General features: G+C 32.4%; 4 protein-coding genes across 4 annotated transcripts; 2 read left to right on the forward strand and 2 right to left on the reverse strand.

The window, feature by feature from the left end:
• Positions 1-1,362: 1,362 nt before the first annotated feature.
• On the reverse strand, positions 1,363-4,547 carry LOC130968666 (ruBisCO large subunit-binding protein subunit alpha). The gene is made up of 8 exons (XM_057894060.1): positions 4,405-4,547; positions 4,138-4,312; positions 3,849-3,970; positions 3,527-3,734; positions 3,289-3,434; positions 2,871-3,177; positions 2,120-2,571; positions 1,363-1,881 (listed from the first exon to the last, which is right to left on the reverse strand). The coding sequence occupies exons 1-8, from the start codon at positions 4,459-4,461 to the stop codon at positions 1,594-1,596; spliced, it is 1,755 nt and encodes a 584-aa protein (XP_057750043.1). The 5' UTR covers positions 4,462-4,547; the 3' UTR covers positions 1,363-1,593.
• A 2,349-nt stretch (positions 4,548-6,896) lies between these two features.
• On the forward strand, positions 6,897-7,313 carry LOC130969026 (transcription factor TCP20-like). The gene has a single exon (XM_057894581.1). The coding sequence runs from the start codon at positions 6,897-6,899 to the stop codon at positions 7,311-7,313; it is 417 nt and encodes a 138-aa protein (XP_057750564.1).
• A 2,762-nt stretch (positions 7,314-10,075) lies between these two features.
• On the forward strand, positions 10,076-15,857 carry LOC130969042 (ABC transporter G family member 28). Its single transcript, XM_057894600.1, has 14 exons — positions 10,076-10,326; positions 10,421-10,497; positions 10,767-11,027; positions 11,280-11,343; positions 11,441-11,587; positions 11,741-11,775; positions 12,031-12,104; positions 12,230-13,074; positions 13,509-13,805; positions 13,948-14,436; positions 14,521-14,669; positions 14,753-15,042; positions 15,259-15,398; positions 15,701-15,857. The coding sequence occupies exons 1-14, from the start codon at positions 10,076-10,078 to the stop codon at positions 15,855-15,857; spliced, it is 3,276 nt and encodes a 1,091-aa protein (XP_057750583.1).
• Positions 15,858-16,252: 395 nt separating this feature from the next.
• LOC130969702 (ATPase GET3B-like) lies at positions 16,253-19,401 on the reverse strand. The gene is made up of 11 exons (XM_057895554.1): positions 19,232-19,401; positions 18,674-18,885; positions 18,514-18,576; positions 18,294-18,407; positions 17,792-17,866; positions 17,598-17,666; positions 17,446-17,511; positions 17,272-17,334; positions 17,096-17,194; positions 16,834-16,965; positions 16,253-16,631 (listed from the first exon to the last, which is right to left on the reverse strand). The coding sequence occupies exons 1-11, from the start codon at positions 19,368-19,370 to the stop codon at positions 16,494-16,496; spliced, it is 1,170 nt and encodes a 389-aa protein (XP_057751537.1). The 5' UTR covers positions 19,371-19,401; the 3' UTR covers positions 16,253-16,493.
• Between the last annotated feature and the right edge of the window lie 1,839 nt (positions 19,402-21,240).

The raw sequence follows: 21,240 nt of genomic DNA on the forward strand, positions 1-21,240 counted from the left end.
TTTAATAATTTATTTTAATGTATACATACATAGGATATAGCATAGTTGGATAACATATTATGGCGGTTCTTTCTATTTGTCAATTTTTATTGGAAAAATATGAGTAGTCAATAAAATATTTGTACAATATGTACAATAGAAGTTTAGAGAATATTAGAGATATAACCATTACTATTACTTTTTTTCATCATTTAAAACTTTTGAAATAAATGGTATTATGACATAATATTAAAATTATAAATTCAAAAAGTTAAAAATTTGATCTTTAAAATATTCATTTGCTAATTCAATAGTCTATGATTTCGCTAGCGGAATTTTTTTTATTATGCTTCCCATGTTAAAACCCCGGTACTCCCGTAGCAATGCCATGTAGTTTTTTAATATTATTATGATTTAAATAAGTCGTTGATAATTATGAAATATAGTTTCTAATGTTGGTCCACATCGGCAATTAACTTTCGGAGAAAACTAATGACAAAGAGGTATTTTATAAAAACAAAAACTTATTTAAGTTTATTATTATTTTAAAAGTAGTTCTTTGCTTAATAGAGCATATTTATTGATTTTTGTAAGACGAAGGAAAAACTAACCTACCACATCGAGAAGAAGTGAAAAGATAGTAAGATATTTTTAAAAATTTCGAAAGATATTATTTTAATTAAATTTCTCTTTTAAAAATTATAATTTAGTTACATTAGTTAAATTTTAGTTATATTAGTTTTTTTTTTGTCATTTTTATTACTGAGAACGTTAAAATTTACTAACATAATAAATTTATACGATTAAATCAAATTAAAATTTTAAATTAAAAAAATTTTAAAACATTAAAATACTTCAATTTAAAATTAATTTAACCTCATTTTATAAATATCATATTAACAATCAATTAAAATTATTAAGTATATATTATAATATTATTTAATATGCCATATAAATAAACTTTGACTATGAAAAAAAAAGTGACAAAAATTAATTTGACCAATTTAAAATTTTTTAAAAAATAAATTTAATTAAAAAAATTTCAAAAACCAATTTAAAGTAGTAATACGTGCATATATAGTGATGATGATGATATGATTCCACCGCGTATAGGACTTCTTTTTTTTTTTGGATTAACGCGTATTAGATTATTTAAGGGTAAAAAAAAATCAAGATCTTTGGCACTTCATAGTATGGTTCTGAGTCAGAAACTTCTGAGCGAATGTCTCAATTTAACATTACCAATAATGTTGAACCGAACTATACTTTACAATGTGAATAGCCTCAATCATGAAGTTCACAATATTTTCGAAAAATTTTCATACATGCATGAATGTTAAAAATTAGCACGATGTATGGTGAAGTAGAACTAATTCTTGGACGTTAACGGAGGAAAATAACTCTTATTTCACTCGTGAAACATATTTAGAACTCAATCAACACTACCTCTTATCCGCCAATCCAAACATAATCTAACAATAATTCTTACAACTACGATTCTTTTGTTTTCAATTCAACATTCGTTCATAAACTTGGGCTCTTACCATTTTCTACACAAAACTGTTCTTTGCCGTAACATTGTAATGACAATACCTTGAAAGAGTAATAGATAAATCAAACAGTGAGGCCTTGAGGAGGAGCAGCAACAGGTGCCTTGGGCTTAGGCTTCTCAACAACAATGGCCTGTGTGGTCAAAACCATTCCAGCAACTGAAGCAGCATTCTGCAAAGCACACCTTGTCACCTTTGCAGGGTCAATGACTCCAGCCTCCACCAAATTCTCATATTTGTCTGTCATGGCATTGTAACCGACCTCCCATTCACTGTTCTTTATCTTCTCCACCACTACTTCACCTTCTATACCAGCATTTTGAGCAATCAATGATGCAGGTGCTACCAATGCCTACAATATTAAAATTTTCAACAGTTATCAGATCAACTTGTAACTTGGAGAAAACTCAGGGTTATATTGTTTATTGTTAAAGTGTATTGTAACCTGAAATAGACAAGGAATTTATGTAGGAGGTTTCTATATCTGTTTTATAGTTGGACTTGGTGTGTTATCATAATAATGGAACATGTGCATTATGCAGGACAAAGAAGATTATAGCTTTATGTATGTAGCTTGTCAGCATTCTCACCTTCTGAACAATGTCAGCTCCTAATCTTTCATCAGCATCTTCAAGCTTGTCCTTGATTGCAGGTACAAAATCAGAAAGGTGAACCAATGCGGTGCCTCCGCCGGGAACAATACCTTCCTCAATGGCAGCAAAGGTTGCATTCTTGGCATCCTCAATACGGAGCTTACGGTCCTCAAGTTCAGTCTCTGTGGCAGCACCGACCTTGATGACTGCAACTCCACCAGACAACTTGGCGATTCTCTCTGATAATTTCTCTGTATCATAAACTGAATCTGTCTCTGACAGCTCCTTCTTTAGTTGTGCAACCCTAGCTTGCAACTCATCTTTTGATGCAGCATCAGCAATCATAGTTGTAGAATCCTTGGAGATGGTTACTTTGCGAGCGATACCAAGCTGCTCAACTGAGGTGTTCTCAACAAGTAATCCCAGATCAGAGGCTTGGAACTCAGCACCTGGTAATTGAAGGCACAAAATCAACTTGTCAGCGACATCGTTGTCATAATTCCCATCTCATGATCATATATACTTAACAATTTAATAGAACTCGGGGATTAACTTGACAAATCAATACACCTTGCACTCAAATACACCATACACCAGACTAAATTTTTTCAAATACACCATACACCAGACTAAATTTTTAACAATATTAACCTATTTTCAACTGAGATTGGTCATTTGATTTCATTTCAAATCCATTACAAATGATGTGCTATGTATCCAATCAAGTACAGACGAGAATTTCACCTACCTGTCAATATAGCAATGTCTTGAAGTAGGGCCTTTCTGCGCTCACCAAAACCGGGAGCTTTGATGGCAGCAACATTAAGAATGCCCCGCAGCTTATTCACAACAAGGGTAGCCAAAGCCTCCCCAGTGACATCCTCGGCGATGATAAGCAAGGGAGCTCTCAATTGAGTTGTTTTCTCCAACAGCGGAATTATATCCTTAATTGCCGAAATCTTCTGATCTGTAATCAAGACTCTCGCATTCTCGAATTCAACAATCGACTTCTCAGGGTTTGTAACAAATTGAGGGGAGATATACCCTCTGTCAATCTGTATCACATAATGCAAAATAATAAGAATTACAACGTGAATATAAATTCATCACGATTCCCTACAGAGTGGAAAAGAAGCAATCCGTTAACCACAGCAGAAAAGTTATACCTCCATTCCTTCTTCAACTTCAACAGTAGTCTCAAATGAAGATGAAGACTCGATGGATAGCACGCCATCCGGTCCAACCTTGTCAATTGCCTCAGCAATCATTTGCCCAATCAACTCATCATTTCCCGCGGAGATAGAAGCAACGGCTGTTCCATTACCAGACCAATAAACCATCATTAGTCTACCAAACCTCAAGGTAAAACAAACATTCCTAGAGAAATGGTATAGCATATAACACCTTTGATGTCATCTCCTCCTTTGACAGCCCTGGACTTCTTCTCAAGCTCCTCAATCAAACCCTGAACAGTTTTATCAATTCCTCTCTTGAGAGACACAGGGTTAGCACCAGAGGTCACACTGAGCAGTCCAAGCTTAATTATCTCCCTAGCAAGAACCGAAGCAGTCGTTGTCCCATCGCCAGCTGAGTCATTAGTCTTGCTAGCAACCTTGTCCACACAATTTCGCCACACATCAATAATCATCATCGTCATTAACACCAAAATAACCAAACCATTATCAGATTTTTACAATTGAAAAAATTGAAACCATCCCTCGCATACCTCCCTAATGAGAGCAGCTCCGGCGTTCTCCATGGCATCAGGGAGCTCAATAGCGCGAGCAATGGTGACACCATCGTTAACAACTCTAGGGTTTCCAAACTCATCCAACACAACATTCCTCCCTTCAAAAATAACCAAATAGGCAAATACAGTTCCGAAATCTCAGCATCGTTGTAAATTCTTATAAATCAAACCAGTCCCTCTAAGAGGAGCTTGAAATTACACGATTCAAATCTAAAATGCAAAAACGAACGAGAAATGAAATAAAATTAAGCAGGATTGTACGTACCCCTGGGACCGAGGGTGAGACCAACGGCGTCGGCGAGCTTATCGATACCGGCTTGAATGGCGGCGCGTGAGCTCTGGTCGAAGGCAATCTCCTTGGCGGAGGCTCTGACGGAGAAGCGACGGTAATTGACTCTGCCATTGTTTTGGTGGTTCAGCCTCCTGTTGCTGCTTAAACTCTGAAAAAGAAATATTCACATTGGAAAGTGTGAGGAGGTAGTTAAGAGTTGTTGTAATAGTTAGTTAGTTAGTTAGTTAGATGGTATGGTACCTGGCGGTTAGAAGAGCGAAGGAGGGAGGCGGAGGAGAGAGCGTTTGCGGAGGCCATTGATGCTAACGACTTAGTGTGTGTGTGTGTGTGTGTGTGTTGGGTGAGGAATGGATAAGAAGAGTGTCTGAAACTGGAAAGTGAACACAAAAGTTAGGGCTTGGGCCTGCTGCTTTATGGATACCAAATCTCAGTTTCCAGAACATTCCTCTCTCTCCAGATTTCTCCAAGGCCCTTTTTCTCATCCGGGTCGGATTTCGGATTAACAACCCTTTTACTTTTGGGTCCATCATATTATGCCAATAAAAATTAGTTTAATTTTAATGGACTAAAAATATAAAATATTTTATATAATTATATAATTATATTTTTTTTAATGATTATTCACATATTTAATAAAAATAATAATTATTTTTTATAATGTGATATTACGTAATTAAATATATGTGTAAAATTGTTTTACACTAACAGTATATTAAAATTAAATTTTAAAAAATACGATTATCATATCTAAAAATTAATTATTAAATTACTATATATAATAGTAATTAATCCTGTACTAAACGAATAATTAAATTTATTTATACTAATATAATATTTTTTTGTGAATATCAAATATATGTCAAATTTATTTGCACTAATATATGATTGTATCCGAATATGTCTCATGGCAATTGACAAAGTGCAATGACTACTATGGAATCACTCTACTTGATCTGCCTTGCTTCATTTTCATATTGATAAAAGTGCAATGAGGCAAGGTTTTATTGGTAAACCTATTCTGATCTATACTAAATTGAGTTTCTATTAGCTTCTACCATTTGATAGGGTCCAAGATTTAGTTAACAGGAAAAGAAAAAAGAGTTAACTTGATTATGTAATTTATAATAAAAAATAAATTCTCTTATTTTTATTTTATTATTTTTAGTTGTAGTTAGACAGAATTCAAATTTTATTGTACAATATAAATATATTATTTGCTTTTGTATCTACACTTTCTCTAAAACATATTTATATTTCTACTAAACTAGTGAAAGATTTAAGGGTGTGTTTGAATGGGTCATTTTAAATAGTAATTAAAAAAATCTAAATAAATGCACTCTATGAAATCTCAAAATAAAAGATGAGAGAGACTATAACAATAAAAAATCAAATTAGTAATAATTAGTTATGAAGAAAGATAGGTATAAATTAACTTTTTTGGTTAATAATCAATCCATATTTTTAAAAATGTTTTCTACAATAATAATTCAAATTCTTAACTATTGTTCATCTATTATTTTGTTAATTTAGTTATTTATTCAACAAACAAGTTCCTATATGAATTAGAATAACAAATTTACTTGAAAACACTAGTAATTTTTTTAAATAAGAGAGTAAGAGATATTTTGGTCTAAATAAATAGTAATAAGTATATTAGGGTCATGTTTCAATTTTTATTCTTCATTATAACTTTTTGTTTTCTTTAGTGCTTAATCATGAAATACTAAAAACTAGAAATAGAAGAAAAAATTAAAACAAAGACACTATTGAATAAAAAAAGTAGTTATTAGATTAGTCATTATATATATATATATATATATATATATATATATATATATATTATATTATATTATAATATATATTTTATATAAATAGCTAAGTTGGTGACCAATAAAGTATATTATTTTATTTTATAGAAATATGGTTAAATAAGTTATTTTTATAATTAAATTGAATCAAGTCTTTTTTTTCCTTTTTTTTATGTGTCTATTATTTTTTTAATTATTTTTTATTATGTCATAAACTATTAGACTAATTTAGTTGATTTTGATTAATAAAATATAGGTTTAACTAATATATGTCTTTAAGTTACATGATAAATTTATTATTAATGAGAAATTTTAAATATTTTTATTTAATAAATATATTAAAAACTTAATTTTTTATATTTTTAATAAACAAATTTAATTTATAAACTTAACATGTGTGTTTAAGGAATAAGATAGGTAAATCTGTAAGCATTGTCCATTTTTACGAATGACAAAGCAATTTCTATAAAAAAAAAGAAACATTTCGACTATCAATCTCTTTATTTTGAGATAATACAATTTTTCTGATAAAAAATAAGTTAAATAATACCAAAGTATCTTTTTATTGGATACAAATCGTTTTATTTTTTGTGAAAATAGACAAAAAAAACCTATTGGATGTTTACTCTATATATTTACTTTTAATGGCCCTAATATGCTCAATTGGTCATACTCATTTAATCACTTGCATTGCATGATATGTAACAGTAATCAATGAGTCTACCATTTATTAGAGTATTCGATCAACCTCAGATTGACTTTGAATATTTTGAACAATAAATAGTTCTTTTTATTTATTAATGAACCGTTGCTTCAAGGGAGAATAAGACTACTATATAAGAACCCTTTTATATATTGAATGATCCAAGGACACACACACAAAAACATAAGAAACAAAAAGTAGTAATAACAAAACCAAAATTCATGAAGTTTTCTTCTAATAATACCCCACCCCCTCATAAGGTTAGCATCAATAATAATAATAATATTAATAATAAAGATCGTCACAGAAAGGTTAATGGAAGAGAAAGTCGCATTCTGTTGCCACCGTTATGTGCTGCGCGCGTGTTCCAGCTCACGCGCGAGCTAGGGCACAAGACTCATGGTGACACAATTGAGTGGCTCTTGCGCCACGCCGAACCTTCCATAGCCGCTGCAACTGGCGGCAAAAGTATAGTGCCACCACCATCATCATCATCGAACACCAATGATAATCAAGGTGTGAAAAATGGTGGTGGTGACACTGGGTGGTTGGAGTATGATGTTCTTGCAAACCTTGGTGTAGGGTTTTCTGCCAATGAAATTGCAGTGATCCAAGCAATGATCAAGAGCTTCAGCTGAGACCAAATACATAAATGGAAAAGTAAATTGTTTGCACTACAACATAAGCGTGCGGAAAATTAGCGACTGTTTTCGAAACCATCACAAAATAGCAAAAAAAAAAAAAATTGTCAGTATTATTGGAATCTGCTGTAGTATTGGTTGAGTGATTGGCTCAATTTATCCGTTTAAATAAATATTGAGAAATTAAATTTTATTTTTTATATGTAATAATTTATTAAAAAAATAAATAAATAAATATAAAAGGAAATTAAGTTAGCCTTTTTTTCCTTTTAATTTCCAACTTTTGGAAAGATCTTTATTTTTGTGCTTCTTATTATTGTTTTTTCAAGTGTAAATATCCCTTTTTAATTTTATTACTCAAATTAAGTCGGTCAATCATAGAATATTATAGAAGGGATACTCTCATAAAGACGTAGAAAATATATTTTTTTAAAGATATTTTTAATAATTAAAGTTTAATACTTATAATCACTTAAATTATGTTATGTTTATCAAAATCAGATTAAATAAATTAATTTGACCGAAAAATAGTGAATCAAATTTTGAATCCGTCTAAAATAATATTATTTTTATTAAAATGACTACAATACCCCTATTATATAAAATGACTAAAATGCTCTTATTATATATTAATTTTGAGAATTCTAAATTCTAGCCCTTTTCTTCTCTATTGTTATAGGGTTAGAATTTAAAATTTTTAAAATTAATATATATATATATATATAAAATAGGAATATTTTAGTTGTGTTTTATAATAGGGATATTGTAGTAATTTTTTATAAAAAATATTAATTTATACCGATTTAAAATTTAATTTATTAATTTTTTTACTAAACTGATTTGTCCAGTCTAATTTTAATAAAAATAATATAATTTAATTAATTATATGTGTTAAATTTTAATTTTTAAAAAATATTAAAAAAACGTTTTTGACATCTTTATCTAAGTGTCTCCCATTATAGAATAAAACTCAAAACAACCTCTGACAATTACCTCAAAAAACAACAAAGTCCTTAACAACCCCTGACAATTACTTCGAAAGAACAACGAGGTCCCTTTGTCAAAAAAAAAAGTTAATGTTGTTTTTTTTTTTCACACAGGCTAATCAGTGTCCCAAAAAAATAACAGACGCCAGATTGAGTGTTTTTTTTTTCTTAAAAACTTCGTTGTTCTTTCGAGATTATTGTCAGGGGCCGGATGAAGTATTCACTCAATATTATATGTTGCATATAATTCTTTGAATTCTCGTCTTTTTTCATTCATAATGTTGTTTTTCGTAGACAATGGTCTAAAACTAAGAAAACAATAGAATAGTTTTTATTTTATTTTCTTAAAGAATATATAAATATGTGAAAACATCAAATTATTATTTGATTAAATATTCATGCAAATAAAGGCGTTGATAAATTCAATAATTTTAATTGTACTCTTAAATTCGAATCTAAAAAACAAACAACTAATCATTTTTGGAATTAAAGTTGAAATTAATAAAAAATAATCCGAATTTATCTTATTTAGTATTTATCAATTGTTTAATAATTAATGAATGTACAATAATTAATAAATATTAAATAAGATAAATTCTGACTATTTTTGGTAATTTTTTTTGTTATCAAATATTTTTATAGAATAATACTACACATTTAATTAGTCTTTTATAAATTAAGTGTAATTAAATTAAACAATAAAATTTAAAATAATGGTAGTCATAATTGATTTTTATTATATTATGTCTTAGACGACTTAATTAACAAAAAAATTTAGATGTATAAAATGTATTACAAGCTTTAACACTATCACCTCAAAAAAGAAAAAAAAACTCTACCTTATATAAATTAGTGAAAAAATATGCTTAAATTTTAGATTTGAAATCACTGCCTATATATTTAGTATTATCATCATTTACAAGAACATCTTGTAATCTTAATAAAATGGAAGGATTCACACTCGCATAATTAACTTCTAAATATTTGTTTTTAGATTTTCATGGTGAAACACAATGATTTATAATTTATTATTCATAAGCAGGTAAATATATAGAAAAAATCTGATTAAATTTAATATTGTGAATATATTACAATTATTAAATAATCCTAAGTATATAATGTTAAAAATGAAATTATTGGGAAAAAAAAGAGTAAAAATTCAGGTGCAGTCAACTTCATGTAAAGTTGATAATTGAGAATCGTTATATAAAAATTTAGTCAAATCAGTCAAATCAATCAAATTATTCAACCGCTCTCAGTTATCAACTTCACGTAAAGTCGAATGTATATGAGTTTCCAAAAAAAAATATAAGCTATGCGAGGTTGGAGGCATTTGATTTTGAGAGCATGGTACTAAATGTTTGACACGTGTCGTGATTGGAAGACAAGGCTATTTACAATGCAAGAATAAGCATTGATGCATGCATGCATGCATGTTTGTTGTTTTCATCATTATTCAACCATTATTATTTCATGGCCAATTTCTACGTTCCATTTTAATTAAAGGCACAAGAAAGAAAGCAAATGCATGCTGCTCCCCCACCACACACTCGCCGCCATTAATTATTTCTTCTTTGGAAAATGCGAATACCTCTCTCTCTCTCTCTCTCCCTCCATTGTTCCTCAACACACTTTCACAATGTGTAATTCCTATGAGTTTCTTCACCCTTTTGTTGTGATCTCATCATCATCATCAAAAACAACAACATTGTAAATAATAATAGCAATACTAACAAATAATAAATAGATCCTTTTTTGTGATTAATTAGAATTATGATGAACATAGAGATATTAGGGAAGAAGGTTAACTTTGTTACAATTGTTGTTGTATTGAGCTGCATTGTGGGGCCAGCGTCTTCTCAAACAGCCCCCGGTGGTGGCGCCGCGGCCGGCGGAGGCACCGGCCTCCCCAATGAAGCTGCAGTTCAGTTATTTGCACAGGAAATGTACAAAAGCATGGGTAGTTACACCAACGTCTTCAAGGATTCAATCAGGAAACACTTGGGATTTTGCATTGTGGATGCGTCTGTATTCTCATTCCTACCTTCATTCATTTCTGTATGTGTTGTTCTTTTGATTGATCATTCAAATAATGTAACACAATCTTAATTAATTCAGGGACCGAGATTGGGATGGTGCCTTCAATTTCTCCGGTGATCTCTCTTTTCTGACCAACTGTGCCAAAAATTTACAAGGTATGTGTCTATGTGAGAATATAATCTAATCCAAAAATGTTATTTGTACGCCAAAATCAGTCACTAAAATCAGTCGCCATTGTATTTATGTATTTGTATTTCAATATATATTTTATACTAGTGGCTAGTTTTGGAGGCTGATTTTGCTGTACACGTAGCATTGTTGAATCTAATCTTATAGATTCGTTTCAAGTACTACTTTCTTTTTGGGTTTGATTCTATATATATAGATTTGCATGGTGTGTTATGTTGTTGTTACCATTCATCAGGAGATATTACACAGCGCATGTGCATAGGTTCAGAGCTTGAAATGTATTCATCACTGGTTAAAAGCAACAAAAGGTTTGTGAACCCGAATGTGAACTGCAATACGAGCACGTGGCTAAATGGGTGTGAGCCTGGATGGGCATGTAAGGCTAATGAGAAAGTAGAGCTTAACAGCACCCAGAAGGACATACCTGTTAGAAATTCAGATTGCCAACCTTGTTGTGAAGGTTTCTTTTGCCCTCCTGGTCTTACTTGCATGATACGTAAGTCTCTCCATAACTACTCACATAAAAATAATGGTTGAAACTAAACTGCTTAACATAATATGTATCTGTCTGTTTGTAACCATTAAATTTGATTTTTGTTAAAGATATAATCATTCATATTAGAGGTATAATCATGTATGTATCATCTCTTACCTGCTTACACTTTTTGGAAAAAGTAATTTTATGACAATGTTATTTTCTATTATCTTAATTTTGTTTTCATTTTTTAATATATTTTTTGTTTTAAAGCTTGTCCATTGGGAGCTTATTGTCCACGTGGAACTCTGAACGCAACAAGTGGAGTATGTCAACCGTAAGTGCTTCCCTTTTAGTTACACTTTCACTGCTTCTTCTTTCTCCTTTTTTTTTTTGGCATACTTTAATATTTATCAGCAGAATCAATAATGCAGATATCGTTATCAGATACCTCCTGGAAAGTTAACCCATTCTTGTGGGGGAGCAGATATTTGGGCTGATATTAGAAGCAGTGCAGAGGTTTTTTGTGCTCCAGGAGCATTCTGTCCATCTAATATCATAAAAAATGATTGCAATAAGGGGTATATTTTCATTATTATCACTCAACTTCTACTTCTTTCTTTCTACACCATTTGTTTGGTTTCTGTTTCTATAACCGTGTATGTATAGTTTCTCTTTGATATGTGTTCTTACATTGTTGTGAAAATGAGAATTCTTTCATGTACTAATTGCAGGTATTACTGCAGAACAGGTTCTACTGCTCAAGAGAGTATGATTTCCCTGCCTTTTTATCTGATCTCATTTCTTTTGAGTTAAAGTTATCATATTTAGTCATGTTCTTCTATGTTCCATTCTCATTATTTTCTCAAGTAGTATTAGGTGTGTCATAAAATGTTGGGTAAATGCATGCAACATGCCTAATTATTGTGTTGAAGATACTACCATTTTCTGAGTGTGTATGAACATTCACTAACCATTTCTTTTTATATATAACTTTTTTTTCTTGATTTTGTATCTTCCCCAGGATGTTTCACTTTGGCAACATGTGAACCTAAATCAGAAAACCAGAATATTACTGCATATGGTGTCCTGGTCTTTGTAAGTAAACTTTACACATATAATCATATGAATTCTTTTGGTTGCATGCTTTATGTGACATCAAATGAATTTAGAGTCTATGGAAAGTGATGTAGAATTTTACCTTGTTCAAATTGTGAATGTAGGCTGGAGTGTGTTTCATGCTCATTATCATATATAACTGTTCTGATCAAGTTCTTGCAACTCGAGAAAGAAGACAAGCGAAATCAAGAGAAAGGGCTGCAGCACACGTGAGAGAAACACAAGCACGAGAAAAATGGAAATCAGCAAAAGACATAGCCAAGAAGCACGCAGTAGGTCTGCAATCGAGTTTGTCGCGAACATTTTCGCGCCAAAAGACTAACAAGGGATCAGGAACCTTACCACCTTCTGCCCCTGCAAAAGCAAAGAAAAAGGACAAGAGCAACCTCAGCAAGATAATAAGTGACATTGAGGAAGATCCTGATAGCCAAGAAGGTTTTAATATTCAGATAGGGGATAAGAATGTTAAGAAGCAAGCACCAAAGGGTAAGCAATTGCATACTCAGAGTCAAGTGTTCAAGTATGCATATAATCAGATTGAGAAAGAGAAGGCCTTACAGGAACAAATGAAGAACATGACCTTCTCTGGAGTTATCTCAATGGCTAATGAGATTGAGATAAGGAAAAGGCCTACCATTGAGGTTGCATTTAAAGATTTAACACTCACTTTGAAAGGAAAAAACAAACACCTATTAAGAAGTGTGACAGGTAAATTGTTTCCCGGCCGGGTTTCAGCAGTTATGGGACCATCTGGGGCCGGCAAGACAACATTTCTTTCTGCTTTGACTGGGAAAGCGGCTGGATGCACCACAACTGGTCAAGTTCTTGTAAACGGCCAGGAATCGCCAATTCGGTCGTACAAGAAAATCATTGGATTTGTGCCACAAGATGATATTGTTCATGGAAATTTGACAGTGGAGGAAAATCTGTGGTTCAGTGCCAGATGCAGGTATATCATATATCAATCACTTTTAATCTTTGAGAAATTGTTGGATTATGATCAGTCCACTCATCATTGCATTCCATTACAAAATAGTTTGTGATGAGTTCTACCATTAATTTTTGCATTTAAAGATGTTTCTTCAAAACAGCTTATAGTCAAAAGTTTTCGAAGACAAATCAGAAAAAAAAGGAAAGAAAAAGGCATTCCATGAATAGTAAATCCTGCATACTCAATTTGTGGACGTAAACTTGTAAGAACCTGCAAGAATTTATGAGTTAACTCGAGAATTTATGAAGAAACAGCTGTTTAGCTGTTCTTATTCACATGCCATTCAGATTAGAAGGTCTACATTGAATGGTCCTTGTTGAATGCATTTCTTGCTCATGAAGCATCCTCTCTCCCTTTTTTTTTCCACCAACTACATTTTAATGTCAATGTAGGCTCGCGGCTGATCTACCAAAAGAGGAGAAAGTCTTAGTGGTTGAAAGAGTCATCGAGGCTCTGGGTTTGCAGGCAATTAGGGACTCTATGGTTGGTACGGTGGAGAAGAGAGGAATCTCCGGAGGACAGAGGAAAAGAGTAAATGTTGGACTCGAAATGGTGATGGAACCTTCACTTCTAATTTTAGATGAACCCACTTCTGGTTTGGACAGTTCATCATCTCAGTTACTTCTTAGAGCTCTTAGACGTGAAGCCCTTGAAGGAGTTAACATATGTATGGTCCTTCACCAACCTAGGTAATCTCAAGAACTTTGCCAAATAGTAGTGTTGTTTGAACATAGTTTAACATTATGAGTTCATGAGCTGCATAATCAAATCAATTAGTTCTAACAGTTGCATACTCTCATTTTTTTATGGTTTTCTTTTGGTGATCTGCAGTTACACATTGTTCAGGATGTTTGATGACTTTATATTGCTAGCTAAAGGAGGACTTACAGTGTATCATGGACCAGTGAACAAGGTGGAAGAGTACTTTTCCGGCTTGGGAATTGTTGTCCCTGACCGCGTCAACCCTCCGGATTACTACATTGACATTTTAGAAGGAATCATAAAGATACCAGCAGGGTCAGGAGTGAGCCAGAAACAACTACCTGTTAGATGGATGCTTCATAACGGCTACCCTGTGCCGATGGATATGCTTGAACTCATTGAAGGAATGTCTACTAACAATACTGGTTCACCAAGTGTAGCAGCTTCCACTCCAGATAACAATGCTGGTCCATCTTTTGCTGGAGAACTTTGGCAGGATGTGAAGGCCAGTGTTGAGATGAAGAGGGACAATTTCAGTTATAAATTCTTGACTTCACATGATTTGTCCAATAGGAAGACACCTGGATCATTCACCCAATACAAGTACTTTCTTGGGAGGTAAGTTACAAAAAGAAGAACAACATTTCAGTGAAATAATATACATCCATTGAACCTGAATTTGATCTGTTATTATTTCTGCAGAGTTGGTAAGCAGCGGCTACGAGAAGCTAGATCACTTGCCGTGGACTTTATGATCTTGCTTCTAGCAGGACTTTGCCTAGGAACACTAGCCAAAATGAGTGATGAATCATTTGGAGCAACTGGTTATACATACACAGTAATAGCAGTATGTGAGTGTCATCAAAAGCAAATCTCCTTACCTGTTATGCAAACCAAAATGCTTCTTTGTCATCTGATAATGTTTTGCTTTCAGCACTCCTTTCGAAGATCGCGGCTTTGAGATCCTTCTCCTTGGATAAGTTGCACTATTGGAGGGAGAGTGCTTCTGGCATGAGCAGCCTTGCATATTTTCTTTCAAAGGACACAGTTGATCATTTCAGTACACTCATCAAACCTCTGATGTATCTCTCCATGTTCTATTTCTTCAACAATCCAAGATCTTCTTTTCAAGCCAACTATGCTGTTCTGCTATGTTTGGTGTACTGTGTTACTGGCATAGCTTATGTGTTAGCAATCTTCCTTGAACCTGGTCCAGCCCAGCTGGTTAGCATTACGATCTTTTTACTCTTCTGGCTTCGTACGCCTAACTGACATGTACCCTTTCACTATTGGACCAAATGCAGGATCCACGTAGAATAGATTCGCATCCAATAGTGAAAGGGTATATATTGACTTACTATAGGAAACAATATAAGTACACTAAAAGTTTCTCCTAATGTCTTGCTATCATGTTGACAAGAAAATTTGTGTATCATGCAGTGGTCTGCATTGCTTCCAGTAGTTTTGACACTCATCGCAACCTATGAAAATTCTGAGAATAATGGATTCATCCGCTTTGTGGCAGACATATGCTACGCAAGGTGGGCTCTTGAAGCATTTGTTATATCAAATGCCAAAAGGTATACTTGGACTTTATTCAAATATCTTACTCCATTCCTTTTGTCCTTACTTTTTTTTTTTATATTCTTGAATTTTCGTACTCAGATACATTGATCTAATAATGTACTAAAATGTGACAATGACAGATAAAAAGAAACATTAATAGTTACACAACTACATTTTTAATGCAATTATTAAGAAACTAAGTATTTAATGAATAAGAATGTCTTTTCTTGCTATGTATAGTAAGTACTTAAAACCTTTTTTTCATCTATAGAGAGTTTTTGTGTTGATTTCTTAAGTGGATTTCTCTGCTATGCAGATATGCTGGAGTTTGGTTAATAAGTCGATGTGGTGCACTCTATAAGAGTGGCTATGATCTCAACCGTTGGTATCAATGTTTAGGCCTTCTTGTAGCAACTGGAGTAATTAGTCGTGTGCTTGCATTCTTTTGTATGATAACATTCCAGAAGAAGTAGGTTCATCTCTTCAACCCCTCTGAATTCTTGTTGTACAGAGTAAACATGGCAAATTCAAACAACACTGGCTAGCTAGTGCTACAACTCATGACCTGTGCTCAACAACTTTGTAAAGCAATGTGGCATGAGTTGTATCCTCATAGGAACAGATGATGATCAGAGAAAAAAGTATGATACGAGTTGTTAGCTGTGGATAGTGTAGCATTAGAGAGAGATATTACCCTTCTAACTTTCAACTAAAATATTAGTTCCAAGAATATTTCAACAGCAAGTTCTGCATTAGACTAAACATCAAATTTAAGTTTAGCATAATCATTTTGATGCCTCCATCAATTGGTGTGGAGGTGATGAGAGCAGCAGATAAGCCAAGTTGTATGATATGTATGTATGACACTATAAACCAATTTGTAGATTTATGTATTCTTTCAATTCCTTCAATAAATGCTCGCATGAATTGCTAGTTCTGTAAACAATACATCGGCACGTAGTTAAAGGAGCCAAAACAAAGTTATACAAACATTAAGCATTCGAAAGAACCTATTAGATTCTTTAAATAAAGCAAAAATAATTCTAGAGAAGTTGCTAAAGACATTCTAAAAGTCCTCGACTCGTATCTATTTTCGATCATGTAAGTTTTTACCTCCAAAGCTTATCCCCCATGTATTTGAGAGCCGGGACACCCCTTATCTCCATATCAACTAAGGGTGCCTGGCATAATCTCAAACCACCAAGTTCTGAATCATTGTGGATCATTTCAATTGCGCGCATTTGATCCTGCAAATTGTTAGAACTGGTGATCAGAAAGGATAGAAGAATGTTGAAAAAGACACATATTATTAATTCCCAACTCAATGCAAGAGTTACTAGCAAAAATCCTAATTGTCTCCCAAAAGATTAATCTCAGCAAATGACCAAAAAAAAAAAAAGTTCAAGAATAATAAAGTATGAAAAGAACATAATACACATTCATGAATACCTTTCTTCTCATTGAACAAAACTTGCAGTCTGATGTAGGAGGCAAGACCTGATTAACAATAAGCCTTTTAACAGAAATTTTTTCCTTCTTCAAGGATGCATGTAACCTTGAGGATTCACTGATTGCCATAACCTTGAAGAGTTCATAATCAAATGATCAAAATGTAATTGGTTATTTCAAAAAATAATGCCAAGAGGCAAATATTTTTGCTTATTTCAATATCAAAATCAATAACCCAAGCAGAATAGAAACTTAGGATTACCGTAGGAATCGTGACTATTATGAATTCAGTAGTGTCTGAATCTTGGAAGAGATCCCGTATTTTTTCTACTCTTTCCTTAAGTTTTTCAAGCTTGTCCGGCTGCAAGCTCAAATATGGAATACTTAAAATTTCAACAGTGGAGAAAAAGCCTTTACAATAACAATTTAATAACTTACACCATCATTTTGAGGTTCTTTCCCAAGCAAAGATTTGAAGGCCGAACCCATTTTTTTCTTCAACTGGATAACGTAATTGCTTTTGTTAGTGAATTCTAACATAGATGAAGATGACTAGTTGAGCTAGTTCTTGGTGTATATTTGTTGAGTTTAATACACACATGAATCATATACCTTCATTAGTTTGCCTACAGATCCATCCATGAAGTCGGGCAGTGACAGTAGCCGAAGTGTATGACCCTATTGAGGAATTTATGAGACATAAATCTTCATTTTATCTGAATAAATCCAAATACATAATAAGTGAACTAATAACTGTTACATACTGTTGGTGCTGTATCAAAAACTATTCGACTGAACATATTATACTCTTGTGACTCAAGAAATTGCATCACCTGGAACAAAGCAACAAAATCAGGAAAAATCATCCGAGCACACGATCCTCAGTGCTTGGTTTTAGAAGGAAGAAGGAGAAAGGAGAGGGAAGGGGGGGGGGGGGGGGGACATGAAACTAGCCTACCTTAGAAATTGCAACAATTTCATCTGTTCCAGGTGGAGGAGTGCTCAGGAGCTCTTCCAGCTTCAAATCCCCTAACTTTGGCAATTCCATTAAAGAAGACAAAGGAATGTTATGCCAACATTCGGCATTGAGTCACTGATATCCTAATGCGGACAAGAAAGAAACATGGACTAAAATGGATATAAGAGTATTATGGTTTGCTAACTTCCATCACAAGACAAACAATGCAATTCAGATTACCAAACTCTAAGAGAATTTCTCAATTTTCAGAATCTTCAAAGATGTTTTAGCAATTTCTGATTTGCTCCTTTAGCGACAGTCAATAGTAGCAAAATATGAGTTTTACTTTGATAGTAATGAAGAATATTCTATGCTAACTATGTAGTACTTTATTCATGTGATTATCATAGGGGTGTAAATATACAGAAAACTGTTAGCCCCTAAAAATGCTTAGAACTTAACACTAGATTAAGAAACACTCATAATTAAAAGCAGAAACTACCTGGTCAGCAATCATTCCAAGTCCCATGCTTTGCATTAAAGACTTTACACCCATGCCATCACCCAGTTTTTGACTAGCTGCTCGGAACTCTTCCATAGATTTCTCAGGGTTTATCTGCCCCAAACAAAGATTCAATAGAACGCGAGAAACAGTTTCACAAATAGAAACATATGAGCACTATTAGTTTAATATTCAATTTTGTTTCAATCAAAATGAGTACCTCGAGAGCATATAATGGTGACTCCACTCCTTCAACCGGAACAAGCCTACCACCTGTCAAATCCTAACGAGATTGTAGCATTACACTTCTGAAGTTTTATCCATATTGAAGAACTACTAAACTAAACAATCAAGAGATTTTTCTTGGTCTCGTTAGGTACCTGAGCAAAAGAGTCGCTTAAGGAGTGAGCAGGGTCAGTTGAAACCACCATAGTGGGGTGCCCATGATTTGCAAATCTCACTGCAAGGGAGGCAGCACAGCTTGTTTTTCCCACACCCCCTTTCCCACCAAGCATGTAATACTTTCTCTCCTTCCCCGTCACCATCTCGTCAAATCCACAAACACCTTCTGTGCAAGATCCTAGTAACCTCACTACATTATTAAAATATAGTGCACAATCTTAGCCACTGATCAAAATAACAATAATTGTAATAATAACCGAGCATATTATCCCACATTTATCGTCCATCATGCAAGTGCAATATGTTGTAAAATCCTAATATGTATTTGATTTTTGTTTAACTATCTAGACTGTGTAACACCTCTGCAAAGTGAAGCATGCTCTTGCTCTAGCTCTAGCAAATGCTATTAATTTTTACTAAAGTTGCGATCTTTTCCGAAACCCCACAAAGAAACAGAGCATAACAGGCGCGTAAACACTGAAAGATCATAGATTTCATATGATCCGTTGTGAAAGGTGATAGAGAATGAAAAATACCTTGAGACAAAGGAGTGATTTTGAACGTTGGTTCATGCAATGAAGAGAAGAAGATAGTGTCAATGGTTCTTCTGGTAACACTGCGAATGAATGAAGAGTGATTTTGTGTCTTCAGAATGTGCCCAAGCAGCGCCGCCATTGTTAGAGATTTTGCACTTTGCAGAAGCAGCTGAGCAATAACAAAAGCGGTGTCTTAATTTTTCAAAATATGTTTTTTTTTCTTCTATCTGAAAAAGGGAAAAAAATATTTAAACACACAATTTCTTTCCTTTTTTATTCTAGAGTATTTAGCAATAGATTACTAAGAAATTTCGAATCAAAAGTTTGCCCCACAAAAAATCTTATTACATTAAAATTTTTAAGTTTTATTAAATTAAAACACATTAGTCTCTATTTTAGTCAGATTGTTATTTTTATTTAGATAAATAAATTTTTAAAAGTGTGATAGTATTTATTTATTTTTGTAAAATTCAAAAATTTTAATGTAATAACATTTTTTATTCTTTATTTTATTTTTTGATATATTTCTAGTTTTTTTTCCTTTTCTGATTATGAGTTTTTTTTCTTGGTAAGTCCTAATCAAAATATACAAAGGTCCAACTGGATTTTCATAAAAATTTCCCAATTCTGTATTCATAAATTTTTTCCCTCTCAGTAATGTCCCAATAGCTAGAGTTGTGTAATAAGGCCTTAAATGGATTGGGTATTTAAACATTATTTAAATATTCACCTTTTGTTGGGCCTCCAAAAAATCTAATTATCACACCCAAATAAACTATTTTTGGCTTTAAGGGTTTTGAAGCCCATGCAACATATTCAACTACTTTTTTTTTTCAATAATACTATTGATTTATCACATACTTTTTAAGTGTTAACATCCCCATGACAATACGGTTGTTAATTATTGTATATTTAAATTATGTTTGCTTAAAAAAATAACATATATTAATTATTAAAAAATACTAATGTTAAAATAATGTGTATACATAGCGAGATTTGAAAATATTTATAGATTCCACTTTATAGTTGTTCCAATACAGCAATACTCATTTCTGGTGGTTGTTATTTGTTAGATATAATCATAATAGAATGAGTTTGATATAATTTACAATCAGTTTTTTGTGCAAAAGATAGATTGGCTATGATTCACTTAGGATTTAGGAAGCTTTGCTTGCAACATGATGAAATGAAACTTTGTAGAGTTTAGCTTGGTCCATATAAATTCATGGAAGCAATAAATATTATTAAGAGAATGGCGGCCACCTAGATTTAAAGGAATCTCTTTTTTTTTTTTCTCTTCCATATCACAAGATCTTAATAAATATAGTTGAATTTTTTTAATTAATAGCAGTTAAATTTTTTTAAAATTATTTTGTTTAATTTAAATTTTAGATTTTAAATCATAAATTTTTAACTTTAAATTTTAAATTATAAATCTAAACACTAAAGTTAACTAATTTTAATTAATTAAAATAAATTTCTTATACTTTATCTAATACTAAATATTCTTATAGTGTACGTAAGTGGATGGAATTTATTAAAGAGTGATCTCGTTTATATATTCACCAACCAAGGTATAACAATCCTTTCCTTTTTTGTCTTTCAAATGTAATTATTTTCTATTCACATACATTTAAGATTTGGTACGGTAGAGTTGCAAAGTAATAATCCATATGGAAACTTTGTCATCTTTGACCCATCATATAATTTCTTGTTTATTTAATTTGTTTCCCAAGTACAAAGCCACCTTTTACTACATCAACCAACCAAATAAAAACAACAATAATAATAACAGGTAAAAACTCAGGTGCAGTCGACTTTATCTGAAGTTGATAACTAACAGCCGTTAGATGAAAATTTAGTCAAATTAGTCAAATCATCTAACGACTCCTAACTATCAACTTTATGTGAAGTCGACTGTATTTGAATTTCCACTATAATAATAAGTTTTCATGTTTGAAATTTTATTATTATCTAGGTTATATATCATATATCTCTTTAATTAATAA

Source organism: Arachis stenosperma, chromosome 3, assembly GCF_014773155.1.
Source record: "Arachis stenosperma cultivar V10309 chromosome 3, arast.V10309.gnm1.PFL2, whole genome shotgun sequence".
Lineage (NCBI taxonomy): Eukaryota > Viridiplantae > Streptophyta > Magnoliopsida > Fabales > Fabaceae > Arachis > Arachis stenosperma.

What these genes read in the sequence shown, in the direction of transcription:
- LOC130968666 (XM_057894060.1), bottom strand. Translation starts at nt 4,461, where the DNA reads ATGGCCTCCGCAAACGCTCTCTCCTCCGCCTCCCTCCTTCGCTCTTCT. An exon ending in TTCGCTCTTCTAACCGCCAG is followed by an intron (nt 4,313 to 4,404) that starts GTACCATACCAT and finishes TTTCTTTTTCAG; the next exon opens with AGTTTAAGCAGCAACAGGAG. An exon ending in GAGCTGCTCTCATTAGGGAG is followed by an intron (nt 3,735 to 3,848) that starts GTATGCGAGGGA and finishes TGTGTGGACAAG; the next exon opens with GTTGCTAGCAAGACTAATGA.
- LOC130969026 (XM_057894581.1), top strand. Translation starts at nt 6,897, where the DNA reads ATGAAGTTTTCTTCTAATAATACCCCACCCCCTCATAAGGTTAGCATC.
- LOC130969042 (XM_057894600.1), top strand. Translation starts at nt 10,076, where the DNA reads ATGATGAACATAGAGATATTAGGGAAGAAGGTTAACTTTGTTACAATT. An exon ending in CTGTGCCAAAAATTTACAAG is followed by an intron (nt 10,498 to 10,766) that starts GTATGTGTCTAT and finishes ACCATTCATCAG; the next exon opens with GAGATATTACACAGCGCATG. An exon ending in ACAAGTGGAGTATGTCAACC is followed by an intron (nt 11,344 to 11,440) that starts GTAAGTGCTTCC and finishes TCAATAATGCAG; the next exon opens with ATATCGTTATCAGATACCTC.
- LOC130969702 (XM_057895554.1), bottom strand. Translation starts at nt 19,370, where the DNA reads ATGGCGGCGCTGCTTGGGCACATTCTGAAGACACAAAATCACTCTTCA. An exon ending in AAGAACCTCAAAATGATGGT is followed by an intron (nt 17,195 to 17,271) that starts GTAAGTTATTAA and finishes TTGAGCTTGCAG; the next exon opens with CCGGACAAGCTTGAAAAACT. An exon ending in TAATAGTCACGATTCCTACG is followed by an intron (nt 16,966 to 17,095) that starts GTAATCCTAAGT and finishes GAACTCTTCAAG; the next exon opens with GTTATGGCAATCAGTGAATC.